Source organism: Sitodiplosis mosellana, unplaced genomic scaffold (assembly GCF_009176505.1).
Source record: "Sitodiplosis mosellana isolate CC-2019 unplaced genomic scaffold, AAFC_SMos_1.0 Smas_scaffold_6170, whole genome shotgun sequence".
Lineage (NCBI taxonomy): Eukaryota > Metazoa > Arthropoda > Insecta > Diptera > Cecidomyiidae > Sitodiplosis > Sitodiplosis mosellana.
The window spans coordinates 2,019,605-2,042,693 of NW_022601411.1; the positions used below are offsets into that span (position 1 = coordinate 2,019,605).

The 23,089-nt window shown below is 39.0% G+C and overlaps 1 protein-coding gene across 5 annotated transcripts in view; it reads right to left on the reverse strand.

Annotated features, from left to right (window-relative positions):
- The window catches only part of LOC129575820 (calmodulin-binding transcription activator 1), a 222,118-nt gene that overhangs the window by 187,605 nt on the left and 11,424 nt on the right, over nucleotides 1–23,089 (reverse strand). For all 5 annotated transcript variants that reach the window (XM_055459915.1, XM_055459916.1, XM_055459912.1 and 2 more), the window contains exon 3: nucleotides 2,760–2,941. In XM_055459915.1, coding sequence (XP_055315890.1) covers nucleotides 2,760–2,799 — 40 coding nt within the window. In that variant the 5' untranslated portion in view covers nucleotides 2,800–2,941. The remainder of the gene's footprint in view (nucleotides 1–2,759; nucleotides 2,942–23,089) is intronic.

Sequence of the window (23,089 nt, forward strand, 5' to 3'; positions counted from 1 at the left end):
GTACTCATGTACTTATGCATACTTTTAGCGCGTTCCGCAACGAATGACAACCGACTACGCGGTCCCCGTTGTAGTTTAACAGTTCGGTTTCATGGCTCTGATTAATACGTTTTGGCTGAAAACCGATCTAACTTTCACCGACAACACGAACAACAACGAAAAAAGAGAGAGAAATACCGTAATAAATGATATTAAAGATCATTAATCACGGACGGTGACCATCATCAGGGTAAACCCCATGGAATATGGTGTAGATGGATGCAGAATGAGCTACCAGATGGTTCCAATAACAAGTATTATAGGCTAAATGCCATACAGCACTTGATTTCCCTCCCTCACTCTCTCCCGCTCTCTCACTCCGCCACTCTCTTTTGGTCTCTTTTCAGCTCCGTACGATTCGGTGTTGGTCTGTCTTCTTTGTGTGTCGTAAAGGTTTGCCCAATTGAAAACTGGAGCAAAACGAAAAATGAGAAAATTCCATTTTGAAAGTGAAGCAGCTCTTCGACCCGAACAACAACAATCAAACAGGCAGAAAAAAATGTGCACACAACAAAAAACGAGCAAAAACGATTCAATTCGATAAATCATATTCGCGGAGCAGCGCGCACGCGCACAACGCTCAACTTGTCGACATGTTTAATTTATTTATTTATTATTTTTTTGGTGCGTTTTGTTTTTATTTCAACTCACAACTCTACGTTTGTTGACTTTTACCCGCAATTCAGGCAAAAAATGTTTCCCATCGTCGTCGTCGTTGTTTTTTCGTACTCTTATTTTCTGCGATGTGAGCTCTATAAAATTTCGGTTCGGTTAAGTTGTAGCACACACAAAATTGGAATATGACAAAGTTTGGGTTCGATTTCAATGCGCTCAAATGCGAAATGTAAACGCATCACGCGCTCACCGAAACTAGTGTACAGGAAATGTGCTGCCTTCCATTTGTTACACTTATTATGAAGAAAAAGCACAGCAACAACCATGAAGCGGCGAAAGAAGAAGAAGAAGTGCAGAAAAAATAGTGAGCACAGAGCACACACACAGAACTTACAAAACTGTTTCCATTAAGGCAAAAAGCGAACGCGTTTTATTATTACCTCATTATGGTGGATCTAGATTTTCTACAAGCTGCCTCAAAATGTACGACGACCTATATAGCATTTTTGCGCCACCAAACCGACGAGAAAAACGAACATTTCATAAAGAAACATTAGTAAGTCGTGCCGAAGGAATCAAAACCCGAACAGAAGCAGAAGCAGCACCCGAAACGAATAATCATCCAAAACGAAAAGCGAGTGAGCGAGCGAGCGCTCAAACTCTTGCCGCTAAACTGTGTACAACACCAAGTTCGCAGATTTTCGAACCAAAGAAATATATTGTGAATAGTTTTTTTGAGTCATGTCTTTTAACATACACTCACACTTACACACACACACACACACACAGCAAATTGCCATCGAAATTTCAATGGTGCTGCTGGTTGCTGGTAACGGCAATTATCGCAGGGTATATCACAATGGTGTGGCAACGATAGTGTGCTGTAATGACAAAATAAACAAAAAATAACATCCAACGAAACGAAACAAGAAAAAAAATCGAAATTGAGAAAAAAACGAACAAAAAAGTTGAGCACTGTTTCGTCGATATTCAAGTTATGTGTTGATTGCCCTTTTTGCAACAGCAGCAGCAGCAACCGAGAAAAAAGTTATTTTTTGCGGAATCGCAATTCATTCAGACATTTGACACACAACGAATGAATCGGCCCGTGCGCGTTCATTGCATTTTTCAATTTATTATGAATTTGACTGGCTCTGGCGCGAATAGAAAATGTATGCGCTTGTATTTATTTATTTTTTTGTGTGAGCTATTAGGAATTATGTGGAAATTCACACGGGCCACATATCTCATCTCATCGTTCCATCTCAATTTATTACAATTTTTCAAATTGCGTGCAGCGAATTTTTTTTTGCACATGGCAAAATTACACATTCAAATGAAGCAAGCAACCGGAGAGTTGGTTGAAAAGAAAGAGAGAAAAACAGAGAGAAAGAGGGGAGTACGAAAGAGTTTCCTGTCCGTTGTGTGCTTCCGCACATTTTTGGCACATTTATGTGCCTTCAAAATCCAAACCAACCAGCGAACGAAAGTAAAACGAACACGAAAAAAAAAATTGATGTTTAAATTGTGAAAACGTAATTACATAATAACCGTCTATTTATCGAAATGTGGGCCTCATTTTGTATGAACGCGCACACACACACACACATGCCGCCACCGCCGCTTGAAATCCCTACGTGTTCTGCATTGTTTTTCTCCCCCATTTTGTCTTCTCGTTAAGTTCTTTCGGTGTGACTATTTCGAACGTTGAAAAATCGCTTACGGATACAAATTAATAGACGCGCACGAAATTGGATAATTTAAAGTGGAAAGTTTTGCATATATATAGTTCGTGGCGAGTCGGTGTGGCTTCTAAGCTTCATTTAAATTGTTGCACGTGCATGAATCTGACACGTACACATTCAAAGCATATGAAAATCGAATGCACGATTATTTATGAAACCAACGCTAGATAACATCTTGATTGCAAATTGATACGCAATCCGCTTTTCTTTTACAGTAATTTTTTTTTTTTTTGGTAAAATTTACAGTGTTTCTGGTGAAAATTCAATTGATTGCAGAGAATACTTCGTTTAAAATCTTTGTTGCTTGCCTAAACGCAATCTTAATAGAAAAATAAGGGTTGTATCGAAGGATGTACTTACTTAATTGTAAACTGACACAATAAACTGCTTGAGACGTCATTTCTTCGACGTCGCATCAAATGCAACTCTATTTATACTGGATGTTTTGATTGATTGAATGCATGGCGTCCAATTTGTTGCAGCTTTGCTGGTTATTGTCGCTCTTTTTCGGTGTTTTTCTTTCTGTTGCTCGGTTCCGTCCTCTGTTAAAGGGAGACGAAAAAAGGGAATACATTAAATAACATTTATGCATTAGAGGAAAGAAACACATTTGTACAGCGTTCAAGGACATCCGAACGAATGAGAAAAGAATGAACGGGAGAATTATGAATCAACCTCGAGGTTAAATGAATGAAAAAAAAAGCGGAATTCCGAAGTAAAAGCGCCCAATTAAAAGCAATAAAGACCCGACAAAACAAAATTTGTCGACAAATGAAAATGGTTGTACACAAAATCATTCTGGCTCACGTTTATTCTTGTGTGTGTTTTTCTTTTCGTTCATCTTCTCTACAATGTCTTTGGCCATTTCACGAAAACGGACTGTGTGAGTAAGCATAATTCTTTTTGAAGTTTTATTCCATCTATAATATATCTTTTCTATGGTGTTTTCTGGCTCTCCTCTCTCTCGTGCTCTCTCCCGCTCATTCGCAACCAACATTATTGGCCTATTTGATTCGCTGCCATTGTGTTTGGCATGTTATAGAGACCGAAAGAGAGTAACATGCGCGTGCGCGCTCAACAAAATTCAAATATTTCTTTTATGTATCATTTTTGAATGACTCGATGAACGGTGTAGAGAAAGAGAGAGAGCAGCGTAACGTCGACCATTTCATATTCTTTGCAAAGATTCAACTTATATTTTCGGTTCGTCTGCATCCGGAAAATCTCCTGAAAAAAAAAAAAAACAACTGATAATTCGCACACTTCACAACATCCACCGAAGGTTTTCTTTTTCCGTGAATTTCGCTTTCATAAATTTTTCGGCCATTTTTTGCGCGCTCCGTCTCTCTCTCTCTCTCTTCTCCTTCGTTGCTGTTATTTGCTTTGCTCATTTAAGTAGAGAGAAAAATGTGTATTTTTACTAAAAGTACCATCACATAAATCAAAGTGTAAAAACATTTTGTCGAAATTATGCCTCATATTACACAGAACCGCCGAAGAAGAGCGTGTATTTTAAATGGGCTTCAGTGGCCATTTCAAAATAAAATGCTCATAGAATTATTTGCCGTCCATTTTATTCTCATTCTTTTTCCGACTTCTTTTTTTCTGCTTTCTCTTTATTTTTTCTCTATCGCTCACTCTCCCTTACTCTCGTCTTCGTCATCATCGTCGTCTCGAGAAGCCGCTTGTGTGTACGCGCCCATATAAACTAAAACGGTGTACGGGAATTTTTATTTCCACTTTTTCTCTCTCTCTCTGCTCTTCTTCTGTGTTTTGGCTGCGAAAAATCGGCACAAGATCATCATTCAAATGCACAACAATTTGTATAGACAACTGCGAACGATTTAAGTATGTGTTTGTTATGGGCTTTTGTAATCTTAAAATGCATTTGGCTGATGCTGATAGTGGCTGTGTATGAAACGCGAGCGAACGCGTACGCGCGCGCTTTCTGATCGTGTTCGAGTCGCTCTATACAAAATAGCAAGCGACAAGCGAGTGTTATTTGATGAGTGAAAGAAAGAAAGAAATAAGCGATGTGTAATCTATGTCGCGTGTAAGCGCAATATTTTGCTTATTATATCTCTCTTCGGCTCTATTCATGTGTGTTTTTGCATCGAACAAAAGAAGCTAATCTAGGCAGAGAAAGAGTGAGAAAAAAAGAAGAACGAGAGCGTTCAGCAAAATAGAAGGCTCACAGCACACACACACACTCACATATCTTTCAATGTTATATGGATAATTCTTGGTGTTGGGTTGTTTTGCTCACTCATTCACTCATTCTCTCGCACAAAAGAGGGCCAAAAACAGCGAAAAACTTTTTAATGTGTTCTCGAAAACTAGTTTCACCGTTGCTAATGGCCCATTCAAAATATGAAAAATGCACAACAACAACAACAACAACCGATATTTAACGAGAGAGAGAGAGAGAGAGAGGCAGACAAAAAGAGAACAAGCGAAGAGAAAAAATGGCATCGCAGAATAATAATGGCAAATTGGACATATCCTGTGCGAATAGTGAGCGTTAGCTGGGAGGGAGGGAAGAAATTAAGTATTTCAGCGATTGTATAAATATGCCAGAGATATAAATCGAGAGACGGATTTCATTGCATTCTTCCCCTCTGTCTGTCTCTTCCTGACTCTTGCTCTAACAATCAAGCAAAGGACAGAGAGAGACATATACACTTGGTGCACAGGGGCTACATCATTATGTGTGCAGTTTGTACTGTGTTTCCTTTTCCTTATTCCGTTGTGTCCATTTCTCTACATTGGTGTGTGAATGATGACGCTAATAGCGCGGCGTAGAGGCGATATCATGTTCATCGCCATCGAAAAAAAAAAAAATATCGTCGTTGTCGACATCGTCAATCGTTTGCCATTTCCATTGCCATCAACATGCCAGAGTGCCAAGACTCATCACATAGCTCTCGGTAACGCACTACTGAACACCCAATATCATTTGCTCTGTCTTTTCGCTTCTTTTTTTCCAAATCCATTTTGTGAGTCGAAACTCACTTTTTCCCCTATAGAAATCTAGGAATTTCCCTCGGTTTTATGTACAAGTACTGGCTATGGGGTATTTGGAGTATAATGGGACGATGGAGGACAAATGTATCATTGCAAAACGTCTTCATTAAATGAACGCTCATCTAGCATCCATCTAGCACTTTCCGCGTTCAATGGGTATAAACTGGTATAAACGTTAACAATATTACGTTTTCGCACAATTGCATGCACACATCCGAGCTACAGCTTCTCTCCTTCTTTCTCTCTATCTTACTCTAACTCACACTCTCTTTCATTCACTCACTCGCTCGCTCGCTCGCTCTCTTTATCGTGTTAATCTATCGCGTTCTGCCAACACAATGTCATGTTTCTGCTGAACTGGCTCTCACTCGGCCGATAGCACCACCAAATCACAGGCCAAGAATATACACGATTTTTTTTTGTCTGTACGCGCTTAAAACCGACGATTTTGATTTTCACATATATTTTTTTCTCTCTCTCCCTTTCGCTCGGTCTCTTCACAAACGTACATAAATATTGTTCGTCGCTTGTTTTAATGCCTTTTTCTCTAAGTTGCGCGCTCGCTGCAAATACGTGTGTGCGCTTTTTTTTTTATTTCATTCGTTCCCATTTCGTCCGTATTTTGTGTGAACATTTTTATCAATTTTCACCACGCGTTCGAATGTGTGTTTTTTTCCTCGCTCTCGCTCTCGTTCGGATGCAGCTCCCAACTCTGGGGAAATTGCTGGCGATTCTTCAAAAATGATGTTCAACACGAACACAGCAGAAAAACAGCAACAACAAGAAGGGCAGCAGCAACACCGAATTGGACAGTCAAGAGCGCAAATATATGAGAGAAAAAAAACGAGAGAGAGAGAGAGAGAGAGCAAGGCAGAGCAAAGCGAAAGAAGAAAATCAATTCGTTACAATGTATGAGCACTGTTCGGATTGCATTGCACATAATTTGTGTGCAAATGTGGAAAAGTTGCATTATTTATTATCGCACACATAAATTTTCGGTCGCTGCGACAGGTTTGTTCGCCGTAATGGGGTAATAAAATAATTGCAATCCAAATAGAATAGTAACAACAATAACGCGCGCGCGATGGACTCCGCACATGCACACACACACACACACAGAGAGAGAGAGAGAGAGAGAGAGAGAGAGAGAGAGAGAGAGAGAGAAAGAGACACATACCATAAAGTAGTAAACGACAATACGGATGAAGTGAAGCCATTCAGAAATGGCCATCAGATATTTATCTGAATTGTGTAAAGCGAAAAGAAAATGTATAACACAACGCGGCAAACGGGAATGGATGGACGAAAACGACAACGACAACGACAACGACAATGACGACGGTGACGACAGCACCATCAGGAGGGGCAAAGAGGAAGCGCGGCTGGAACAGAGAAAAAAGAAAAAGAAGAAGAAATAAAAGCACCAGAAAACGTAGTACTTTACCGAAAAACTGGATAGAATTGTGTGCCTTGGCTAATAGAGTCATTTCGTATGTATCATAGCCCATGCGAGTCGTGATTCTTCTCTTTTGCCGCCCGTTTCGCGACTTCAACATATGTGTGCTATTTTGTGTGCTCTGCCTATGCCACGGTGCTTTTTTCACCCCTTGTTTGAATGGTAAACATGCGAAGGTTACCGACGAGAGAGAGAGAGAGAGAGAGAGAGCAAGAAAAAAGAATTGCAAAGACCCGAAAATGACTGAAATTTTCACGATATGTGTCTAGAGGCGGCAATGGCGGTGATGGTGGCCGAGAAAATCCACACGCGCGCTCACCAAGAAAAATACACTTTGAACCATCGTTGTTGCGGCCGTCGCGATGTTCTCTTTTCTTTATACCATCGAGCAGCTATGCCATTCTTACTTCGTTTGGGCTTCTCGTTGCCCCCATTGTTGACATCGTTGTTCCGAAAAGTTTTTACTCTTAAACACATTGCACATAAAATCCGTGCACCGTGCATTTCGCCAGCCCTCCACCTCGCATCAACAAAGAATCCCTTCCTCTGCTTTTCGATTACTTTTATTCGCCGTCGTAAAGAAACAACAACATGTTTATTTATCGCCGTGGCGGCCGCGCTCTCTCTCTCTCTCTCTGATGTCTTCTTTAGTATGTTGCTCAGGAAGACTTATACGCTATCCGCCTTTGTTTATTTCAATTGCTTTAGGACAAGGCTATGCTGGCCATTTCAATATATATTCCAGCCATACAATTGGCACACCATTTGACATTTTTGTTGTTGTTGTTGTTTCTGTGGTGCTCTATCTTTCTCGTGGTGGCTTTTCATTTCGGGCATTACTTGTTGGCACTTCGAGTGTGCATACTTTTCCCGCCTTTTGTTTGCCGTTTTTTATGCAATCAATTTATGCAATCAACGTTTAATAAATAATTATTATGTTTTTTATTTCATTCTTTTCTGGTGAGCGAGAGAGAGAGAGAGAGAGAGATGGAGAAATGTACAGCATTTGAATCGGTCATAAAATGGATGCTTCAAGTTAAACATATGTGAACGTGATTTTCATTTCCCGGATGAATTTATTCGGGTGTATGTGAATGTGTACGGATTGGTCCACACTATGGAATGAGGCGAACTCCGCGAAAATCGAAGACAAAGTAAATAAAATGCAACGATAAATCAATGGATTTATTTACTTGAAAATTCGGCACTTTGCCTCGTTTCATGAATCGTGCTGCTTTTTTATTTACCAACACAGCCCTCACTCACCCAGCCATTGCAATGGTTTTATTTGTGTGTTGTTAGAATGCGTGATGATATTTGTCGATGGCTCTCGATATTTTTCATTCATTCAACTTCATCTTGTTCGTTCTCATCCTTTCGTCGTCAACAACCTCACGCTCATCTCCCATCCCAATAACCATGCTCTTCTTCTTCATTTCTCCCCAATCGTTGGGCAAAAAAAAAATCGCACAAATTTTCTTTCAACATTCATTTCATATTGACATTTTAAGGACACTTTACAATGGCCACGAAAATGAATACCAAAAATTATTATTGCCATTTCGATGGGAAAAGTTTCCATTTTAAATAATAATTTGGTAATAAAGCGGAAATATATTGAAATGTGTACACGACAACGACAACGACGAGCTGAACATCGAAAATCGAACCGAATTGATTCGTATTTGTATGTGCTTTTCATTCGTTTTCTCTCTCTCTCTTTCTGCATTCACGTTGCTTCTCTCATCTCGCTAGCCCGCCAGCCCATTGTGCAATGCAATTGCAATGCACACAAAAGTAGGTAAAGTATGGTTTGAGTCTATTGGAAGCGACAGCAACCGGGGATATAAACTGATAAAACCAAAAGCGAATAAAGAATCAGACGAAGTGCAATCACAAAAGATTGTGAAAATCTTCTTCAGTCTCCGTGCGCTCGCTTGCTCATTCGGTCCCTCTCAGTCGCATTTAAAGAAAACGAAGCATATTTCACTTCGGAGTTTGTCTTTTTTTTCGCCATTTTCTCTGTGTTTTCGATATAATACTATATTTTTCGAGGACTTTTTTCTTCTTCTTCTTAACATTTCTTTCGTTTGGTTTGTCCCGCACATTGCATTTTATACTTCACTCACGGTATCAATCATGGAAAGTTTTACGAGAGCGAGAGAGATACAGCAGCAGCAGCAGCAGCTGAGCATATTTATTTGCTTTCTTGGCTCGCATATTCAGTGCTCTGCTCTCTCTCTCGCTCTCAGCTCAATGATGCAAAGAACTTCAAATTGCATAAAGCAGTAAATTGTATTTTCTTTCGTGTTTGCATTTATCATGGCTGAAGTGTGTTCATGTTCATATTAATGTGTGTCGACGAAAATGAGAGACACACACACAGAAGGGAAAGGGGAGACAAATGCACGGAGCTGCAGCTACACAACGATGAGCGTTCGTCGAGAGGAGTTTGCATTTTTAAACAGCGATCGAGAGTTCATCGAATTTTTAACGTACTTTCGCTCGCACCGTTCGAAAAATTGGGCCAACCAGTTTGGTTTCATCGATTTTTCAACTGACGAAATCGATCGATTGAAAACAAAAATGACTCGTTGTTGTCTGGTCTTTGACTTTAGTTCCCCATCGAATAGACGCTTCGGATTAAAATGGTTAGTGATTTTTGGGCTCACATCCCGTTTTAATGATGATATTTTCTCATAAATAACTGGCAAAATGTGCAAGTAAGCAAAATCCATTTATTTCCACTATATTCGAAAAGTTATTACGAGAAAAGCCCTTTGACTCATCTACCTGTATCTGGTCGTGCTGGGTAAAAGGAGCAAAATGCCAAGTAATTTAAATTAAGTGCGATGTAAACTGCTTTAAACCTGAGTAATGCATTAGGCGAATCACATTCTGCTTGTCAAATGCAAAGGCAACAATATTACTTTGATTCTTTGCAAACGAAATCCTCGAGGCGAAGAACGGAGAGCGATAGGTGCATCGAGCGAGTGAGAAACAAAGCTAGTGAATGTGAGAAAAGCAATAGACTACTCCTTGCAGAGCGGAAAGCAGAGACGAAAAGCAACCGACTACATATTGCTCGACCCGTAGCAGAAGATTGAAATATTTCATTCGAAAAGCCATCGCGTTGAAATAATAATTCAAGTGATTTTGCGTGCATCTTGTCTTTCGAACGGCAACACAAGCTCCCATCTCACCGACTTCACCATCGTCGCCTCTAACGCATTCACTGCCTACCACCATTGGTCTTTCACCTTTTTTGTTTTTATGTCTGTTCGTTTATCGGATGCGTTTCATCGGTATCAAAAATGACAGTAAATCAACATGGTTTTCTCCCGTTGGTTCAAAAATACAATGTGACGAGAACAAGTAAACGAGATTACTCAAGCTTAGACTCATGCACTTTGTTTGCCCCACCGAGCCAAAGATCTGAACCTGCCAAGCTAGCGAAAGTGAGGTAGCTAGAAAATGGCAGGTGGTGAATGGCAGTAAGCGATTTGCATTCTGTTTGGTGTCGTTGTCGTGCACACGCAGTTTGACATGTGCAACGAAGTAAGTGCAATGTTTGAGAAGTTTTGCAAGCACGCTCGAAAGAAGGAGAAGATGGAAAAAATTAAAAATGACAGCAGCAGTGGCGGTAACAGCAGCCAAATGCTTTGACACAAAATCCGTTTCGCACATTGAAAATGGGATAGTGAAGGTTCGTAGGAGCGAAGAACGTGGAAGCGCGGGCCAAGAGTCAAAAGTAATAAGAAAACGTTCAAAGGTGAAAAATAAGTACGATCACATGGAATAATGTATGATTTGAAAATGACGCGTGCTAGCTATCAAACGAGCGACCCAGCGCGCCAATCATATTTTGTACGGTGTTAGCAATTGCTGTGGTGGCGAAACTCGTGTTGTGTGTCTTGCTTGATAGAAAAGCAGCAATGCACTCGGTGAATGTTTGTTTGCTTTCTGTGAAAACAAGAGAAAAATGCAACGACAGAGAGAAAACGAGCGAGATACGAAACGAGCGACAGAGAGAGAGAGAGAGAGAGCAAAACAACCAACCTCATTCCACTTTCATTGGCCATGGAGTCGTTTTTCAATTCCCATCGCATTCTCAAATCACTTGTTTTCTTCGCAGGTTTTTTTTATTCGCTCTCATCATTTTCGTTTTCTCTCCTTGCTTCCTATTTTTCAGCTACAAAACAGACTTTTTTCCAGTGGTGTTGCACTACTCTGTTCGCCGTTTTATTTGTATGATTTATTATTATTAAATGTGATGTGTACTTAACTGACTAAACAAAAGAAGAAACGACTGTGAGAAGCACAAATCTAACGAAACTAAAAAACAAACGAGCAATATGAATTGCCATACCACCCACTTTTCGTGCATTAAATGTGGCAGAATGTGGAATATTATGCATAAAAACGATATATATTCGTCTCCCGAAAAATATTCGCTTGGGCCAAGGTGCAAGCGTTGCCTCGAACGTTTTGTACGGAAAGTTGCGAGAACGAAACAGCCAGAACTAAGTGTGAGTAAGAGAAAGAACACACAAACTGAGAAGGGAAGACAGAGAGAGGATTAAAGGAAAAGCGAGAGTAAATAGTTGAAGAGGAGTTAGTTCAACATTTCGCTCGTTTTTGACAAACAAGACCAAAAACGATGGTTTTTTCGACCAAAAACCAAGTCGGATTTCAAAGCACCGCCAAGAGACTATAACGAGCAATAAAGCGTTCTTATGTCCCGATCAATGAATACGATACGTATACAATTGATTCGACGGGCTCTCTTTTGATTTGATTGGCTGTCTTACCCAACCCACATGGCATTGGGGCCCCGTACGGCAACAAGCAATGTAGCGTGTATAATCAGTCAAAAGACAAGACCGAAAAATGTATCATGTTCTCCATTTGAATATTATTTTTCAATTATTGTATTTATATGTAGAAATATTTGTCTTAATATGCATTGAGACGAATGCTATGCACATGTGTGTTTATTTTGTGTGCTTTCAGGTGTTGTTGCTGTTGTTGTTTATTGCTGTCATGTTGCCATCGTGGGCCAAGATTCGTGGCTCTGTTATTTTTGTTAATTTTGAATCAAATTATCGTTTCATTTTACGTGCCGTACTCTCACACTTTTCGCCATGTTTTGCAACGTACATTCTTTCACCGTAAAAATGCACCTTCCTCTTCCTCACTCAATCGTCTTCCAACTTTCTCTTTCTGTCTCTTTTCCACGCCGAGTGTCATTCTCATTGTTCGAACCACTTTTGTTGCTCCAGCACATTTTATTTATATTCATAATTCATTTAAAATAACACTCAATCTCTCTCTCTCTCTCTTTCACTCACATACACCCAACAATGGGAAATTTTCATTTTTAGACATTCGATTTTAAAATGTGGTGTTTTCGCGCGCGAGCGAGCGCCACCAAGCTAGATATATGCTTCTATGTGTCTTCATTGTTCAAAAACTGATACTGAATTTATGTGGATCGGGTGCACACTGCACACACACTCTCTCTCTCTCTGTGCTGTGTGTGTTTTGCCACTGGAAATCATTCGGCATAGAAATTGCTCCACTTCGTACGTGTCAATCTATAAATTTTTTCAAGCGTATTGTGCTTCAGTTCAAATATATGAATTTTTTTCATCGGAATTTCTTTGGCATTCATTTTTGAGGCAAATCACGAAATGCAATGAATTCGCTGATGAACAATAATATCCGCCACAAACACACACACACAGCAAGTGTTGGCATTGAGACCTGAAAACACGGCAGCAGCATCGTCATCAGCATCGGGATATGGGTGAGAATTATATAAAAATCAATAAACTGCGTGGTGAATGTACATGGAATGCGACAATTCCCATTTATCTCGCGTTCGCTCGATCTCTTTTGTTCACAAAAAAAAGCGGAAGGCGAGACACCAAAAGCAAGAGTGTACGAGGTGTCTAATACGATTTGGCTTCGTTAACATATACATTTAAAAATGAAATTGAAAGAAAACATACTGATCCAATTTCGTTCGATTGATCCACTCGAAACACAATGGCGTCGGCACAAGTGAAAAAATCAGAGCGATGCAACCAAACTGTGAAACTACAACAGACTCACTACGCGGTTGTCATTCGGTTACGGAACGCGCTAAAATTATGCATACATAATGCATTATGCATGTACATGAGTACATATTTCAAATATTTCGGTTAAAAAATATTTCATTCAATTATTTAAAAAATATACATAGTGTATTAATATGAAAATCCATTTTTTAAACATTATTCATATTTTGGAAACGTTTGAAAAAAAAAATACCGAGAAAAAATATGAACTTTTTCTTCTTTGCTCAAAAATTCTTTGAAAATGTTTTTCTTGTTGTTGAATGACAAAGTGAGGTTAAGTATCTACAGACATGTTCAATGAATAGAACAAATTTGTGCACTCGGTGGAACAAAGCCATTGTGTGTTTAAGGAGCCACTTTATTCCAATGTCTCCTGAAACACAGGTATACTCACTTTGTAAGAAGCGAACCAATCAAAACGTCAAAAACGCAAATCATGAGAATCAATTAGTTGATTTTAAAATTCATTTAAACATCAGCAAATCTGAAGAGAACTTACATAAATTTGTTTATGTTGGAAACGTTTTTTTTATTTTTGATAATATGGATGTGTCATTCATTGCACCTTAATAGGAACCAACTTATTTTTACACACATTTATTTTTCACCTGATTCTTTATCTTTTCTTTTCACTTTATGAATAATATATATTAACGAAAATACGTTGTCGTTATCAAACACAGTAGTTCAAATTCAATAAGTCGTTCTACGAAGGTGCACTTAAGACTGTCAGGCGTGTATTCAATGTGTACTTTATTCTGACAGACGCGTAGTTAATGATGATGACAGATGGGTTTCACCTCTTTGGAAAAAATGTTGAGTGTTTCGTGGAAAATATGGTGTATTTCATTCATGTTTGCTCCAAATTCTTGACTATCGTTCATTGAGTGCAACAGTTCAACCCGGTTTTCCAAACCAAACACATCGAATTAATTTCAAATGCAATTGAGTTTACGTTCAATTTTTTCCACCTACTCGTCCCCGAAATTAAGCAATTAACGAAACGTTGATCGCATTGACGACACGATGCTTTGTGCCGACGATAATTATTCTTTCATAGATTGCTTTGTATGCCAAATGAAAGGAAGAAACAAACAAATGGAAAATTTGCTGGCGAAACACGAACCCATTCAACGAGCGGTAAAATTTTGCCTAAAGTGCGAACAAAACGTATAATATGTTTCCGCGGATCTTCGACAGTGGAAATATATTTACGTAAACGTGCACTCGTTCATTCCCTCACTCTCTCGCTCACTTGGCTCCGTATAAGTGCATGCCATGCCGAAAAAGCTGACACAAAATAAGCGATGGCTTGTGAGACAATAAACTATAAAAGCTTGATATATTATATACACCGAGAATGAACACAGCGGAGCAAACAATGGGAAATATTTTTGGCAACGATTCTGGTTTAAATTCAGCTTTGCTTGTTGTCTCCAGTTTTGTTTAGTTGCTGCTTTTTTGTTGTTCAGAGCTTTCTCTATGCCGTTACTTCCGTTTGGGCTCCTGTCAATAAATGCGCGAGCGATTCAGTTCGCTCACATGGACTTGCGAATCAGTCTTTTTTCATCCGCTAACACTTGCATAAATTTTTCCTCAGATCTCATCATCTTCCCAGAACATTGTGAAAATTTGTGATTTTCCCGTCGCGAGCAACTGGAAGCTTGGGTGAAGCAGTGAACACGTGCACACGCAACAGCAGCGTAACGAAAGCCCCTATCTTCTGGAGTGTTTGACTTTATCGCAGTTTGAAATATGTACGTTTTTGGTGTTACGAATGCATATCTCTTCATACATATGTATGAGTTACGAAACACGGCGAAGGAGACGAAGATGACGACGACAGAATTTTTCCTCCTCTTTGCTTTTATTCAATTTTTGGACCGAATAAAGAAGAGAAAAACAACACTAACCGAGTTCAAGATTGAGTAAGCTTGTGAGAGAAAAAAAATGCTTTTGTTTCCGTTGCCATCGTCATTGTCGTTTGCTGGCGATGGTATTCAGTGTGTGTGTGTTTTAACTCACGTCTTTTCGGCTCTGTTGATTTTTGCCGTTCTCAAGGATTTTTCGTTTAGATGTGTGTTTTGTGTTGCGATGCTGGAATTACAAAACGGAAAACGATAATGAAATCGCTCGCTGGTGATATACTATCTTGACCTTTTTTTCTTTTTCTCTTCTCTCTCTCTCCCTCTCTGTTTGCCTTTTACTCATTCCCATTTCTTCATTTCGACTTCACTTACTTGGTTCTTTGTTATTTCCCCTTTTTGGCAACACAAAATTTCATTAAATCATGTTTTATTTCAGAATTTTTTTTTTTTTGCAACGATTCTCCCAAAATTTCAGGCACATTCACTCGGCGAATGCCATCCTTCGAATCGTTTCACACTAATTTTATGCACAATTTACACATTCTACGTCGTTTTCATGCATCGAATTATTCCTATTTCACGACTAGTCGAAAATATCGACTTGATATTTCCTTAAAAGGAAATTCTTTCGAATTCATTGACTTTCTTGCGGAATCGTCGACTTTTTTTGTGTGTCTCTACGCAAATCGAAAACCAGGCAGAATTTCAAGAGAGATGCGTGCTCTTTTATTACACGCGCTCATATGTTATTTAATGAGCGAAAAATAGCGAAAAAGGAAAACCCATCAAAAAAGAATTGATAAATGACGCAATACATGCGGATGATAAACGCACGATCGGAACGTCGTGTGCAGTGTACGCACTCAAATGAAATGGGCGCCAAATTAGATGTAGCAATATGTAATTAAAATGATTTAACGACGTGAATCGACGGCATGAATAAACAATTCATAAATCGCGTGGTTTTATTTGATGTTCGATGATGACGGCAATTCTCATCAGCGCTCGCGCGCGCTCTGAATGTGTCAGGCGTTCGCACAACATTGGCGACAATTTTCCTATTGAAATTGATTGCCGTTGCCACATTGTTTACGGGAAGTTATTGACTATAACTAATGGTCTCAGATGTCATCTTTTGAAGATGACAGTCATCTTTTTCCGAAGCTTGTCATATCATATCATCTTTGCCCAAAAGTCATCTTTTTCCTCAAAACGTCATCTTTTTCCAAAGAACTTCATCGAAATGTCATCTTTTTGAAGATGCAATGGAATAATAACTACAATTTTCTTGTGAAAATTACTTATTTACTCATTTCATGGCTTTTGGAGTATTTATTATATTAAGTTTTTCATGTAATTTTCATTCGTTGAAATTTGCCTTTTGAACTGTATTTTTTCGAAACTTTTATCCTGTTTTTTTCTCTTCATGAAACTAGAGTAACTAGAAACATTCATTGGTCTTTCTACTATTTCATTGAAATACGAATAGATGAAGTTACACTAACACTTGACGACTGAATGTGCCCCAATAACTTCTATAAGAATCTTTGTCGTCCAGAACAAATCTTCTCACTCAGTCTCGACCAGCACCACAATAATCGTGCTTGGTCATTTCAGAATCAGAATTAACTGTATTGCAATAATTCGCTGAAAACTTATGCAAATGCATCATGCTCCTGCTAAAACTAAAAAAATATTACCGTTTCCAAAGAAAAAAATGAAGAAGATGACAGTCATCTTTTTTTCGCATATTTGATCTGGGACCATTAACTATAACAAATGCATTTGTTGAACCACGTTCCAAAGCATATGGGCAAAGGGATATGATTGAAACGTTCAGAAAAATAATCGTAAATGAAAATGATTAAAACATTTTCGGTCTTTTAAATCCGCCAATTATGTCAACCATACATATTTCATATGGATATCAGTCATGATGGAAATGAGTGTCTATTGTCTAGTGTTTACTAGCAATTACAAACGATTGCGTTTTGATTTGATATCGATATTCATATACCTCCCATTCAATTCAACACGTTGCAAGTCATGTCTGAGGCCATACATTATCTCGAACATTTTTCGAATGAAGAACATAAGCAAAGACCTCTTCTTGAGTTATTGATATAATTGGTATATACAACAAAGTATAAGCTTACAAATTAAAAGTCAACACTAAAAGCGGTGCAGCCGAAGTGGAAACACAGAGGGAATGGCAACAAATACAAAGCAATCGAAACGGTAACCAGTATTAATTTTCAACGGCAAAAGCATTTATTTTCAGAATTTGAAGGAGAGAACGTAAGAAAAGACGAGATAGGTATAACTGAGAATGAGAAAATGAAGTGAAAAGGTGATGAAAGTCGGTCGTTTGCACAATGAAATTTATACAATAATATTTCACAAAGCACTTCATTTAAAAGCAAGTATCCCGAGTTTTCGTGTATGTTGTACCGAACAAACGCTCTCTGCATGCACTAGCGCTCCGAACACTGAATATTTACGAGACAGTGTAATTAGCGTTGTTGATATTGGAGGGTGCTCGTGCCAATCGAATGCACTTTATGAAATTGTGTGGATGCACAAAATCCACTGGAACATGATCTAACATAGTGTTGAAATGAATATAAATGCCAAAATGATGACATCACGACTAATCGAAAGGGAAAATTGGAGAGAAGAAAACGCGGAAAGTGCAAAAGATAGTGACTTCAGATGATAATTGTGGATTCCTCTCTCTCTCTATCTCTCTGTGTGTGTGTATCAAGTCATAAAAATTACGTTGTGGAAAATAACTTGTTTTCGTTTTAAAAAAAAATGCAATCAGCCGATGCCATTTGCGGTGGTAAATAATTTTTTAGCTGTCAACGCTTGTTATCCCACGAAATGTAGCTTTCAACTACCTCTCTCTCTCTCTCTTTCCCGCATCATTCCTTGTTTTCTATGCCGTTGCTGCTCTCTTCGTCAATCTTTCTCTATCTTTTTCCACACATCCTCACTCTCCTCATACAGCCTCACTCTCTGTCCATCTCCCTTTCTCTCAGTCTCTCTATCTTTCTCTCTTCCACACTCTCTTCTTCCTGATCATACAGTCAATGCCTACTTCGGCTTGTCGCGTGCGAAAATCCAGAACGACAACAAAAACAAATTTCACAGGAGTATCGAGTCATTTTTGCCGAGCACATAAATAAAGAGCACCCAAATCGCTTGTAATTTGGCGAATAATTTATGAGTTTCAGTTGTTTTCGCTATATACTGAAAACACCTTCAATATGATAGAAACATGTGAGGCTATAGTTAGACCGTAATGCGCTCGGAGACCATTTGTATGAGCCAAAGTTGAGAGTGAGTGAGAGAGGAGAGATTCCGATGCCGCTTTCGATTAGTTTTTTTCTTCTCGCTTCGTTTCATTTTACACATGCCACAAGTGGATGACTTGTGTTCATTCTCAATCAATAGCGTAAGCAGGTGATTTTTCTTGTCTGCCGGCGCATCTCCTCTCTCTCCATCTCTCTCTGTGTATATATTTTTGACAGCTAATTACAGAACGGCCAGCCAAGGCGAATCATTAATTATTATGAACTAAGAAACTATATTATTAGCTATTCATATTTGGGTTTTGCATCGCTTTCGAACCTTTCTGCTCTTCTTCCTATCAGCCTCTATCTCTCTCTCGGTCATTTATTCTTTGCCTTGTTCTCATTTTTCTTTCTTTCTTCCTCTTTGCGGCTTTTTCTTTTGTACACTCGTCAAAAATCGTCGATAATTTATGTTCACATCGATTGAGTTGTCATCGCTGCTTTGGCGTTCGAATCGATTGATTTTCATTTGCGCTCATTCACACTAACAGTAAACCTCCCATAGTGCTATATCCTGATTTTCAATTGATTGCGAGTGATGGAATCGCACGTTATTTTATTCGTACATGATAGATTTGAAAAAAAGCTTGGTGATTTTGCTCTTTTCGAAATAAATTGCAACCTTGGCGACACTAGTGACGTGTACATTTCATAAACTAATCACTCAACCAATCTAGAAGTTTTTCGAAGGCCATCATGTCATGTGTAACACGTCATAGTTTCAACTCGTACAGAGTTGCAAGAGTTGCAAGCAACTAGCTGGCAAGTGTTTGTCTTGTGTTCCTTCTGCGGTAGATGATTTCGTCATTGTTTCTGGGTAGAATATTCGAGAAAAATCGAAACGTGTGAATATTGCGAATGGTTCAGATGATTTAGAGTGGAGTAATTATTTTTTGTCGACTTTTTTTTTGAAAAGGCGAGTATGTTTTCTGATGATTCTGTTGGCGTTAAAGTAGAGTATGTTGTAGTACCGTATAGCCTCCGCGGTTTTCACGGTTTTCGCGCAACTGATAAGAGATAAGAACATGGTGTCTTGCAAAGTTGTAGTATTCGAGGTCCTCTATAACTAAGCTGAAGACAGTTATCTCTTAGCTCATATCAGATTCGCGCAAATCGCGCAATTAAAAAAGCAAAATTTATATAGAACTTTTTTTTCTTATCATTTTTTCGCGCTTTTCGCGAAACTGATAAGAGAAAACTGTCTTCAGCCAAGGACCTATAGTGGACCTCGAGTACTAAAACTCTGCCGAAGAGACCAAGTTGTTATTTCTTATCAGTTCCACGAAAACCGCAAAAAACCGTGACGACCCGCCAAAAATGAACATACTCGCCTTTAACCGTTTTTAAGTCGAAAGAAACTTACTCTTCTCTTTCATAACAAAGTCAGTTATAGCTGTGCCATATTCGTATCTTAATAACCATCCTAATAATTTTGAGAGATTATTGAGATCCGATCATAATACCGATAAATCTTAATAACGCTATCAACTTTTTATCAGGTTATTAACTATATTCAAATAATAACGTTACCGGATGAATCTTAATAATATCGTTGGGAAGTTATCAAGATCAAATCCTGATAATTTATCAACATTCAATCTTAATAATCATCAAGTTCTGGAAGTGGGTTTTGGTGGATCCTCAGGATCGACCAGAACTGCTCCCAGTTCTGGAAGTGGATCTTCAAGATGGACCAGATCCGGTTTGACACTGCCCTTGGCCCATCCAGAATTTTTTCTTTCTCCTGTACTGGTTCAAATTCTTGATAAAGAATTTCCAAACCATAAGTTGATTGGAATTGGTTTGTTTCGAACGTGCATGGGCATTTGAAGCGATTTTGTAACACTATGGCACGTTTACTACTGGTGAGCTGATTGTCTGGTTTTATTTATGTGAATGTGTTGTCATGTTCCGTTGCTTTTAATTAGTGTGTTTTTCCCGGCTGTTTTCTTCAAAATACCATTGAGTTTCAGCTCGTTCGTCTAATTTAATGTTGATCATTTCTCTGGGTCTCTCGTTTTCTCTTTCTTCCTCTCTCTCTCACACACACACACACACACACACTTTAAATTGTCACTCATTAATTTTGGAGCAGTTGGGCTGGAGCGCGCGCGCGATTTCCGTAGCAGTTTGTATTTGTCGTCATTGACTTCATCAACATGATTGGAAAACGAAAACATTGAACATGATAAGTCTCAGCGGACAAATTTCACCGACTCATGTTCTCCGCTCCCGTTCGCCGCTCTGCTGTTGTTGCTGCTGTCTCTTGCTCGTTTCGTTGGCTTAATGAGTGGTGCAACCGACATCGAATCGAGATGAGTGAATGAGAATGCCGTTCAAAATGAGTTATATACAGTAATTTGAGTAAATATATTCGGCGTTGGCGACCCCAAAATGATGTGACATATGAATGTGTGTGAGCGGTCTGGCGCGCTCGTGCTGAAGAAACCAGACAAAGTTATAAATTTTATTATCATTACAAGTTGAATGTGCGGCGTTCGCTGTGTTTGTATCGGTGGAGCGAATGGTATGGTGTTAATTTATTCACATGTCGACGATTGAATCTAGATCATAATACGTGTGCATTAAAATGGACCAATTATTATGTATGTTTGTATTCCGGGTGGTATGAGCTCCGTAATATAATAATGGGTCATTGCAATGTCAAGTAAATATACTTGGAATATTAAATGTTCGTTGCGTGGGTGAGATGACGAGGTGGTGGTGGTGGTGATGGTGGAGGGAGCCGGCGGTTAATTGCTAACGCAACCATTTCATCGATTCCGTGAAACAACATTTTAATAAATTGAATCAGCGCAAATTCTCGGAACGAAATTCCACAAATGAGCAATATTTTCATCACACATTAGCTGAGATAATTAGCTTCGACGATTGTAACGACGCCGACGACGATGATGACGACAAGGCGTCGAAGAAATGCAAAAGCCGTCAACCAAACACTTAAACTTTATGGCATATAACATGTGGATTAAGGTGAAAAATATCACACACTCACACTCAAACGGGCGAACCAATATCACCCCATCTATGAAAAAGCCGAATCGAACGATAATACACAATGAAAACACAGAACGGCGACATCCGAGGCAGCAACGACATCGTCGTCGCATCATTTACATAGAGTGTGATAATTTCTCTGGAGGATTCTCGCTATGAAATATGTACCATGAAAAGTGGCTGGGAGCGGAGAGTGAGACTGAGAGATGGAAAGAGAGGTAGAGAGAAAGAGAGTGAGAGAAGGAGAAGGATAGACACACACACACAGAGAGAGAGAGAGAAGTGAATTTGAACACACTTTGAGCTCATTGAAATTCAAATGCAACAAACAAAAAGCGGGTACAAATTAAGGAAAGCTCAACACACGGGTTTTACTCGTCGATGTGAGCGACGGTGAAACAAGTCCAAGGCGACACAAACCAATCGAGACCGACTGATGAGACAAAAAGCATGGATAGTGAGGAGCGAGAGACAGAGCGCACACCGAGAACAAAGAGTCACTTTTCGATGCAGAGCATGGCATCGAGTGAGTGGAGAGACGATGGCGACGCGAATCAGTTAGAGCGAGATAGCGACCGATCGAGAGTCTCAAGAGTGGAGCATGAAATGAAATATTAAATTAAATGGCAAATTGTATAAATTGTTTAATATGAACATTTAAATAGCATTTTGAATGCCATTGTATTTACTGACGCTCACGATTGTTTTCTAATCAACTCATAAACAATGGAGCAACAAAACGTGGCGTTTTCGAATAATTGTAGTTTGCCTCCGATTTTCGGAATGTGTGTGTGTGTGTGTGTGTGGCGCTGTGTGTGAATGCCAAAGTGACACATTCGAACAATATACTTTAATTTGCTTTGGAATTCCGATGGCAATTCACATCAATGTCATGTAAAAAGTGCGGTTGATGCTTTTGTCGAGAATAAATATATAATCAAGAATACGTCATCAATGCCAGCCACCCTCTGTCACACCATCACATGCTACATGTTCACTACATTTTTCTCCAGCTTACTACCCACCACGCACACCATCGACGTCACAATCACCAAGTATAGGTGTGCACGGTGTATGCACGGCTTTGCGGTTGACTTGATAAGATTTATTCCGATATCTATTTTTCGATACAATAATCCTAATCACGACGAAAATGTGTTTACGCTTGAAACAATGCAAGCACAGAGACGAAGGCGACGACGACATCGTCAGCAACGCGCAACCATAAACAATAAATTATAACACATTATGAGTGTGTTCGGAGTAAAATACCGTTCGAGCTAGGCTGTGTGTGTCCAATCACTGCCACAAATGTGTCGCACGAATCTTAATTTCTGTACCACACCAATCACACACAAACGCAAATGTTTGATCAACATTATTAAATGCGAAAATTTAACACTAGATTTGCACTCGAAATTAAATTAAATTCATTGAAATGAATATAATAATTATGGTAAAAAGGATTATTTTTTTTCCGCGGTGCTTTCGATGCGATGGCATGGTTGAACACTCAAACATTCCTGAGCCCGCGCAACAAATTGGTACCGATTCCGGAAATTTTGAGTGGCAATCATTTTTTAGGTTTTAGAGTAGAGTAGGAGTGATGGTGGTGGGTACATTATTGAAATATTATTGGCAATAATTTAGTTAATTAAATATGGTTTGCACGCGCGAACGTCCATCAAGAACTCAATGGCTAGTGATTTTCATGGGGTAGAATCAAAGAGCGAACTTCATTTTTTGAATATTTATTTAGCCGTTGGAAGCAGCATTCAAAGGGCAAATCTGTCATTGATTCTATCAAACTTCTATAGAACCAATGACACGAAAAATTAGAAGA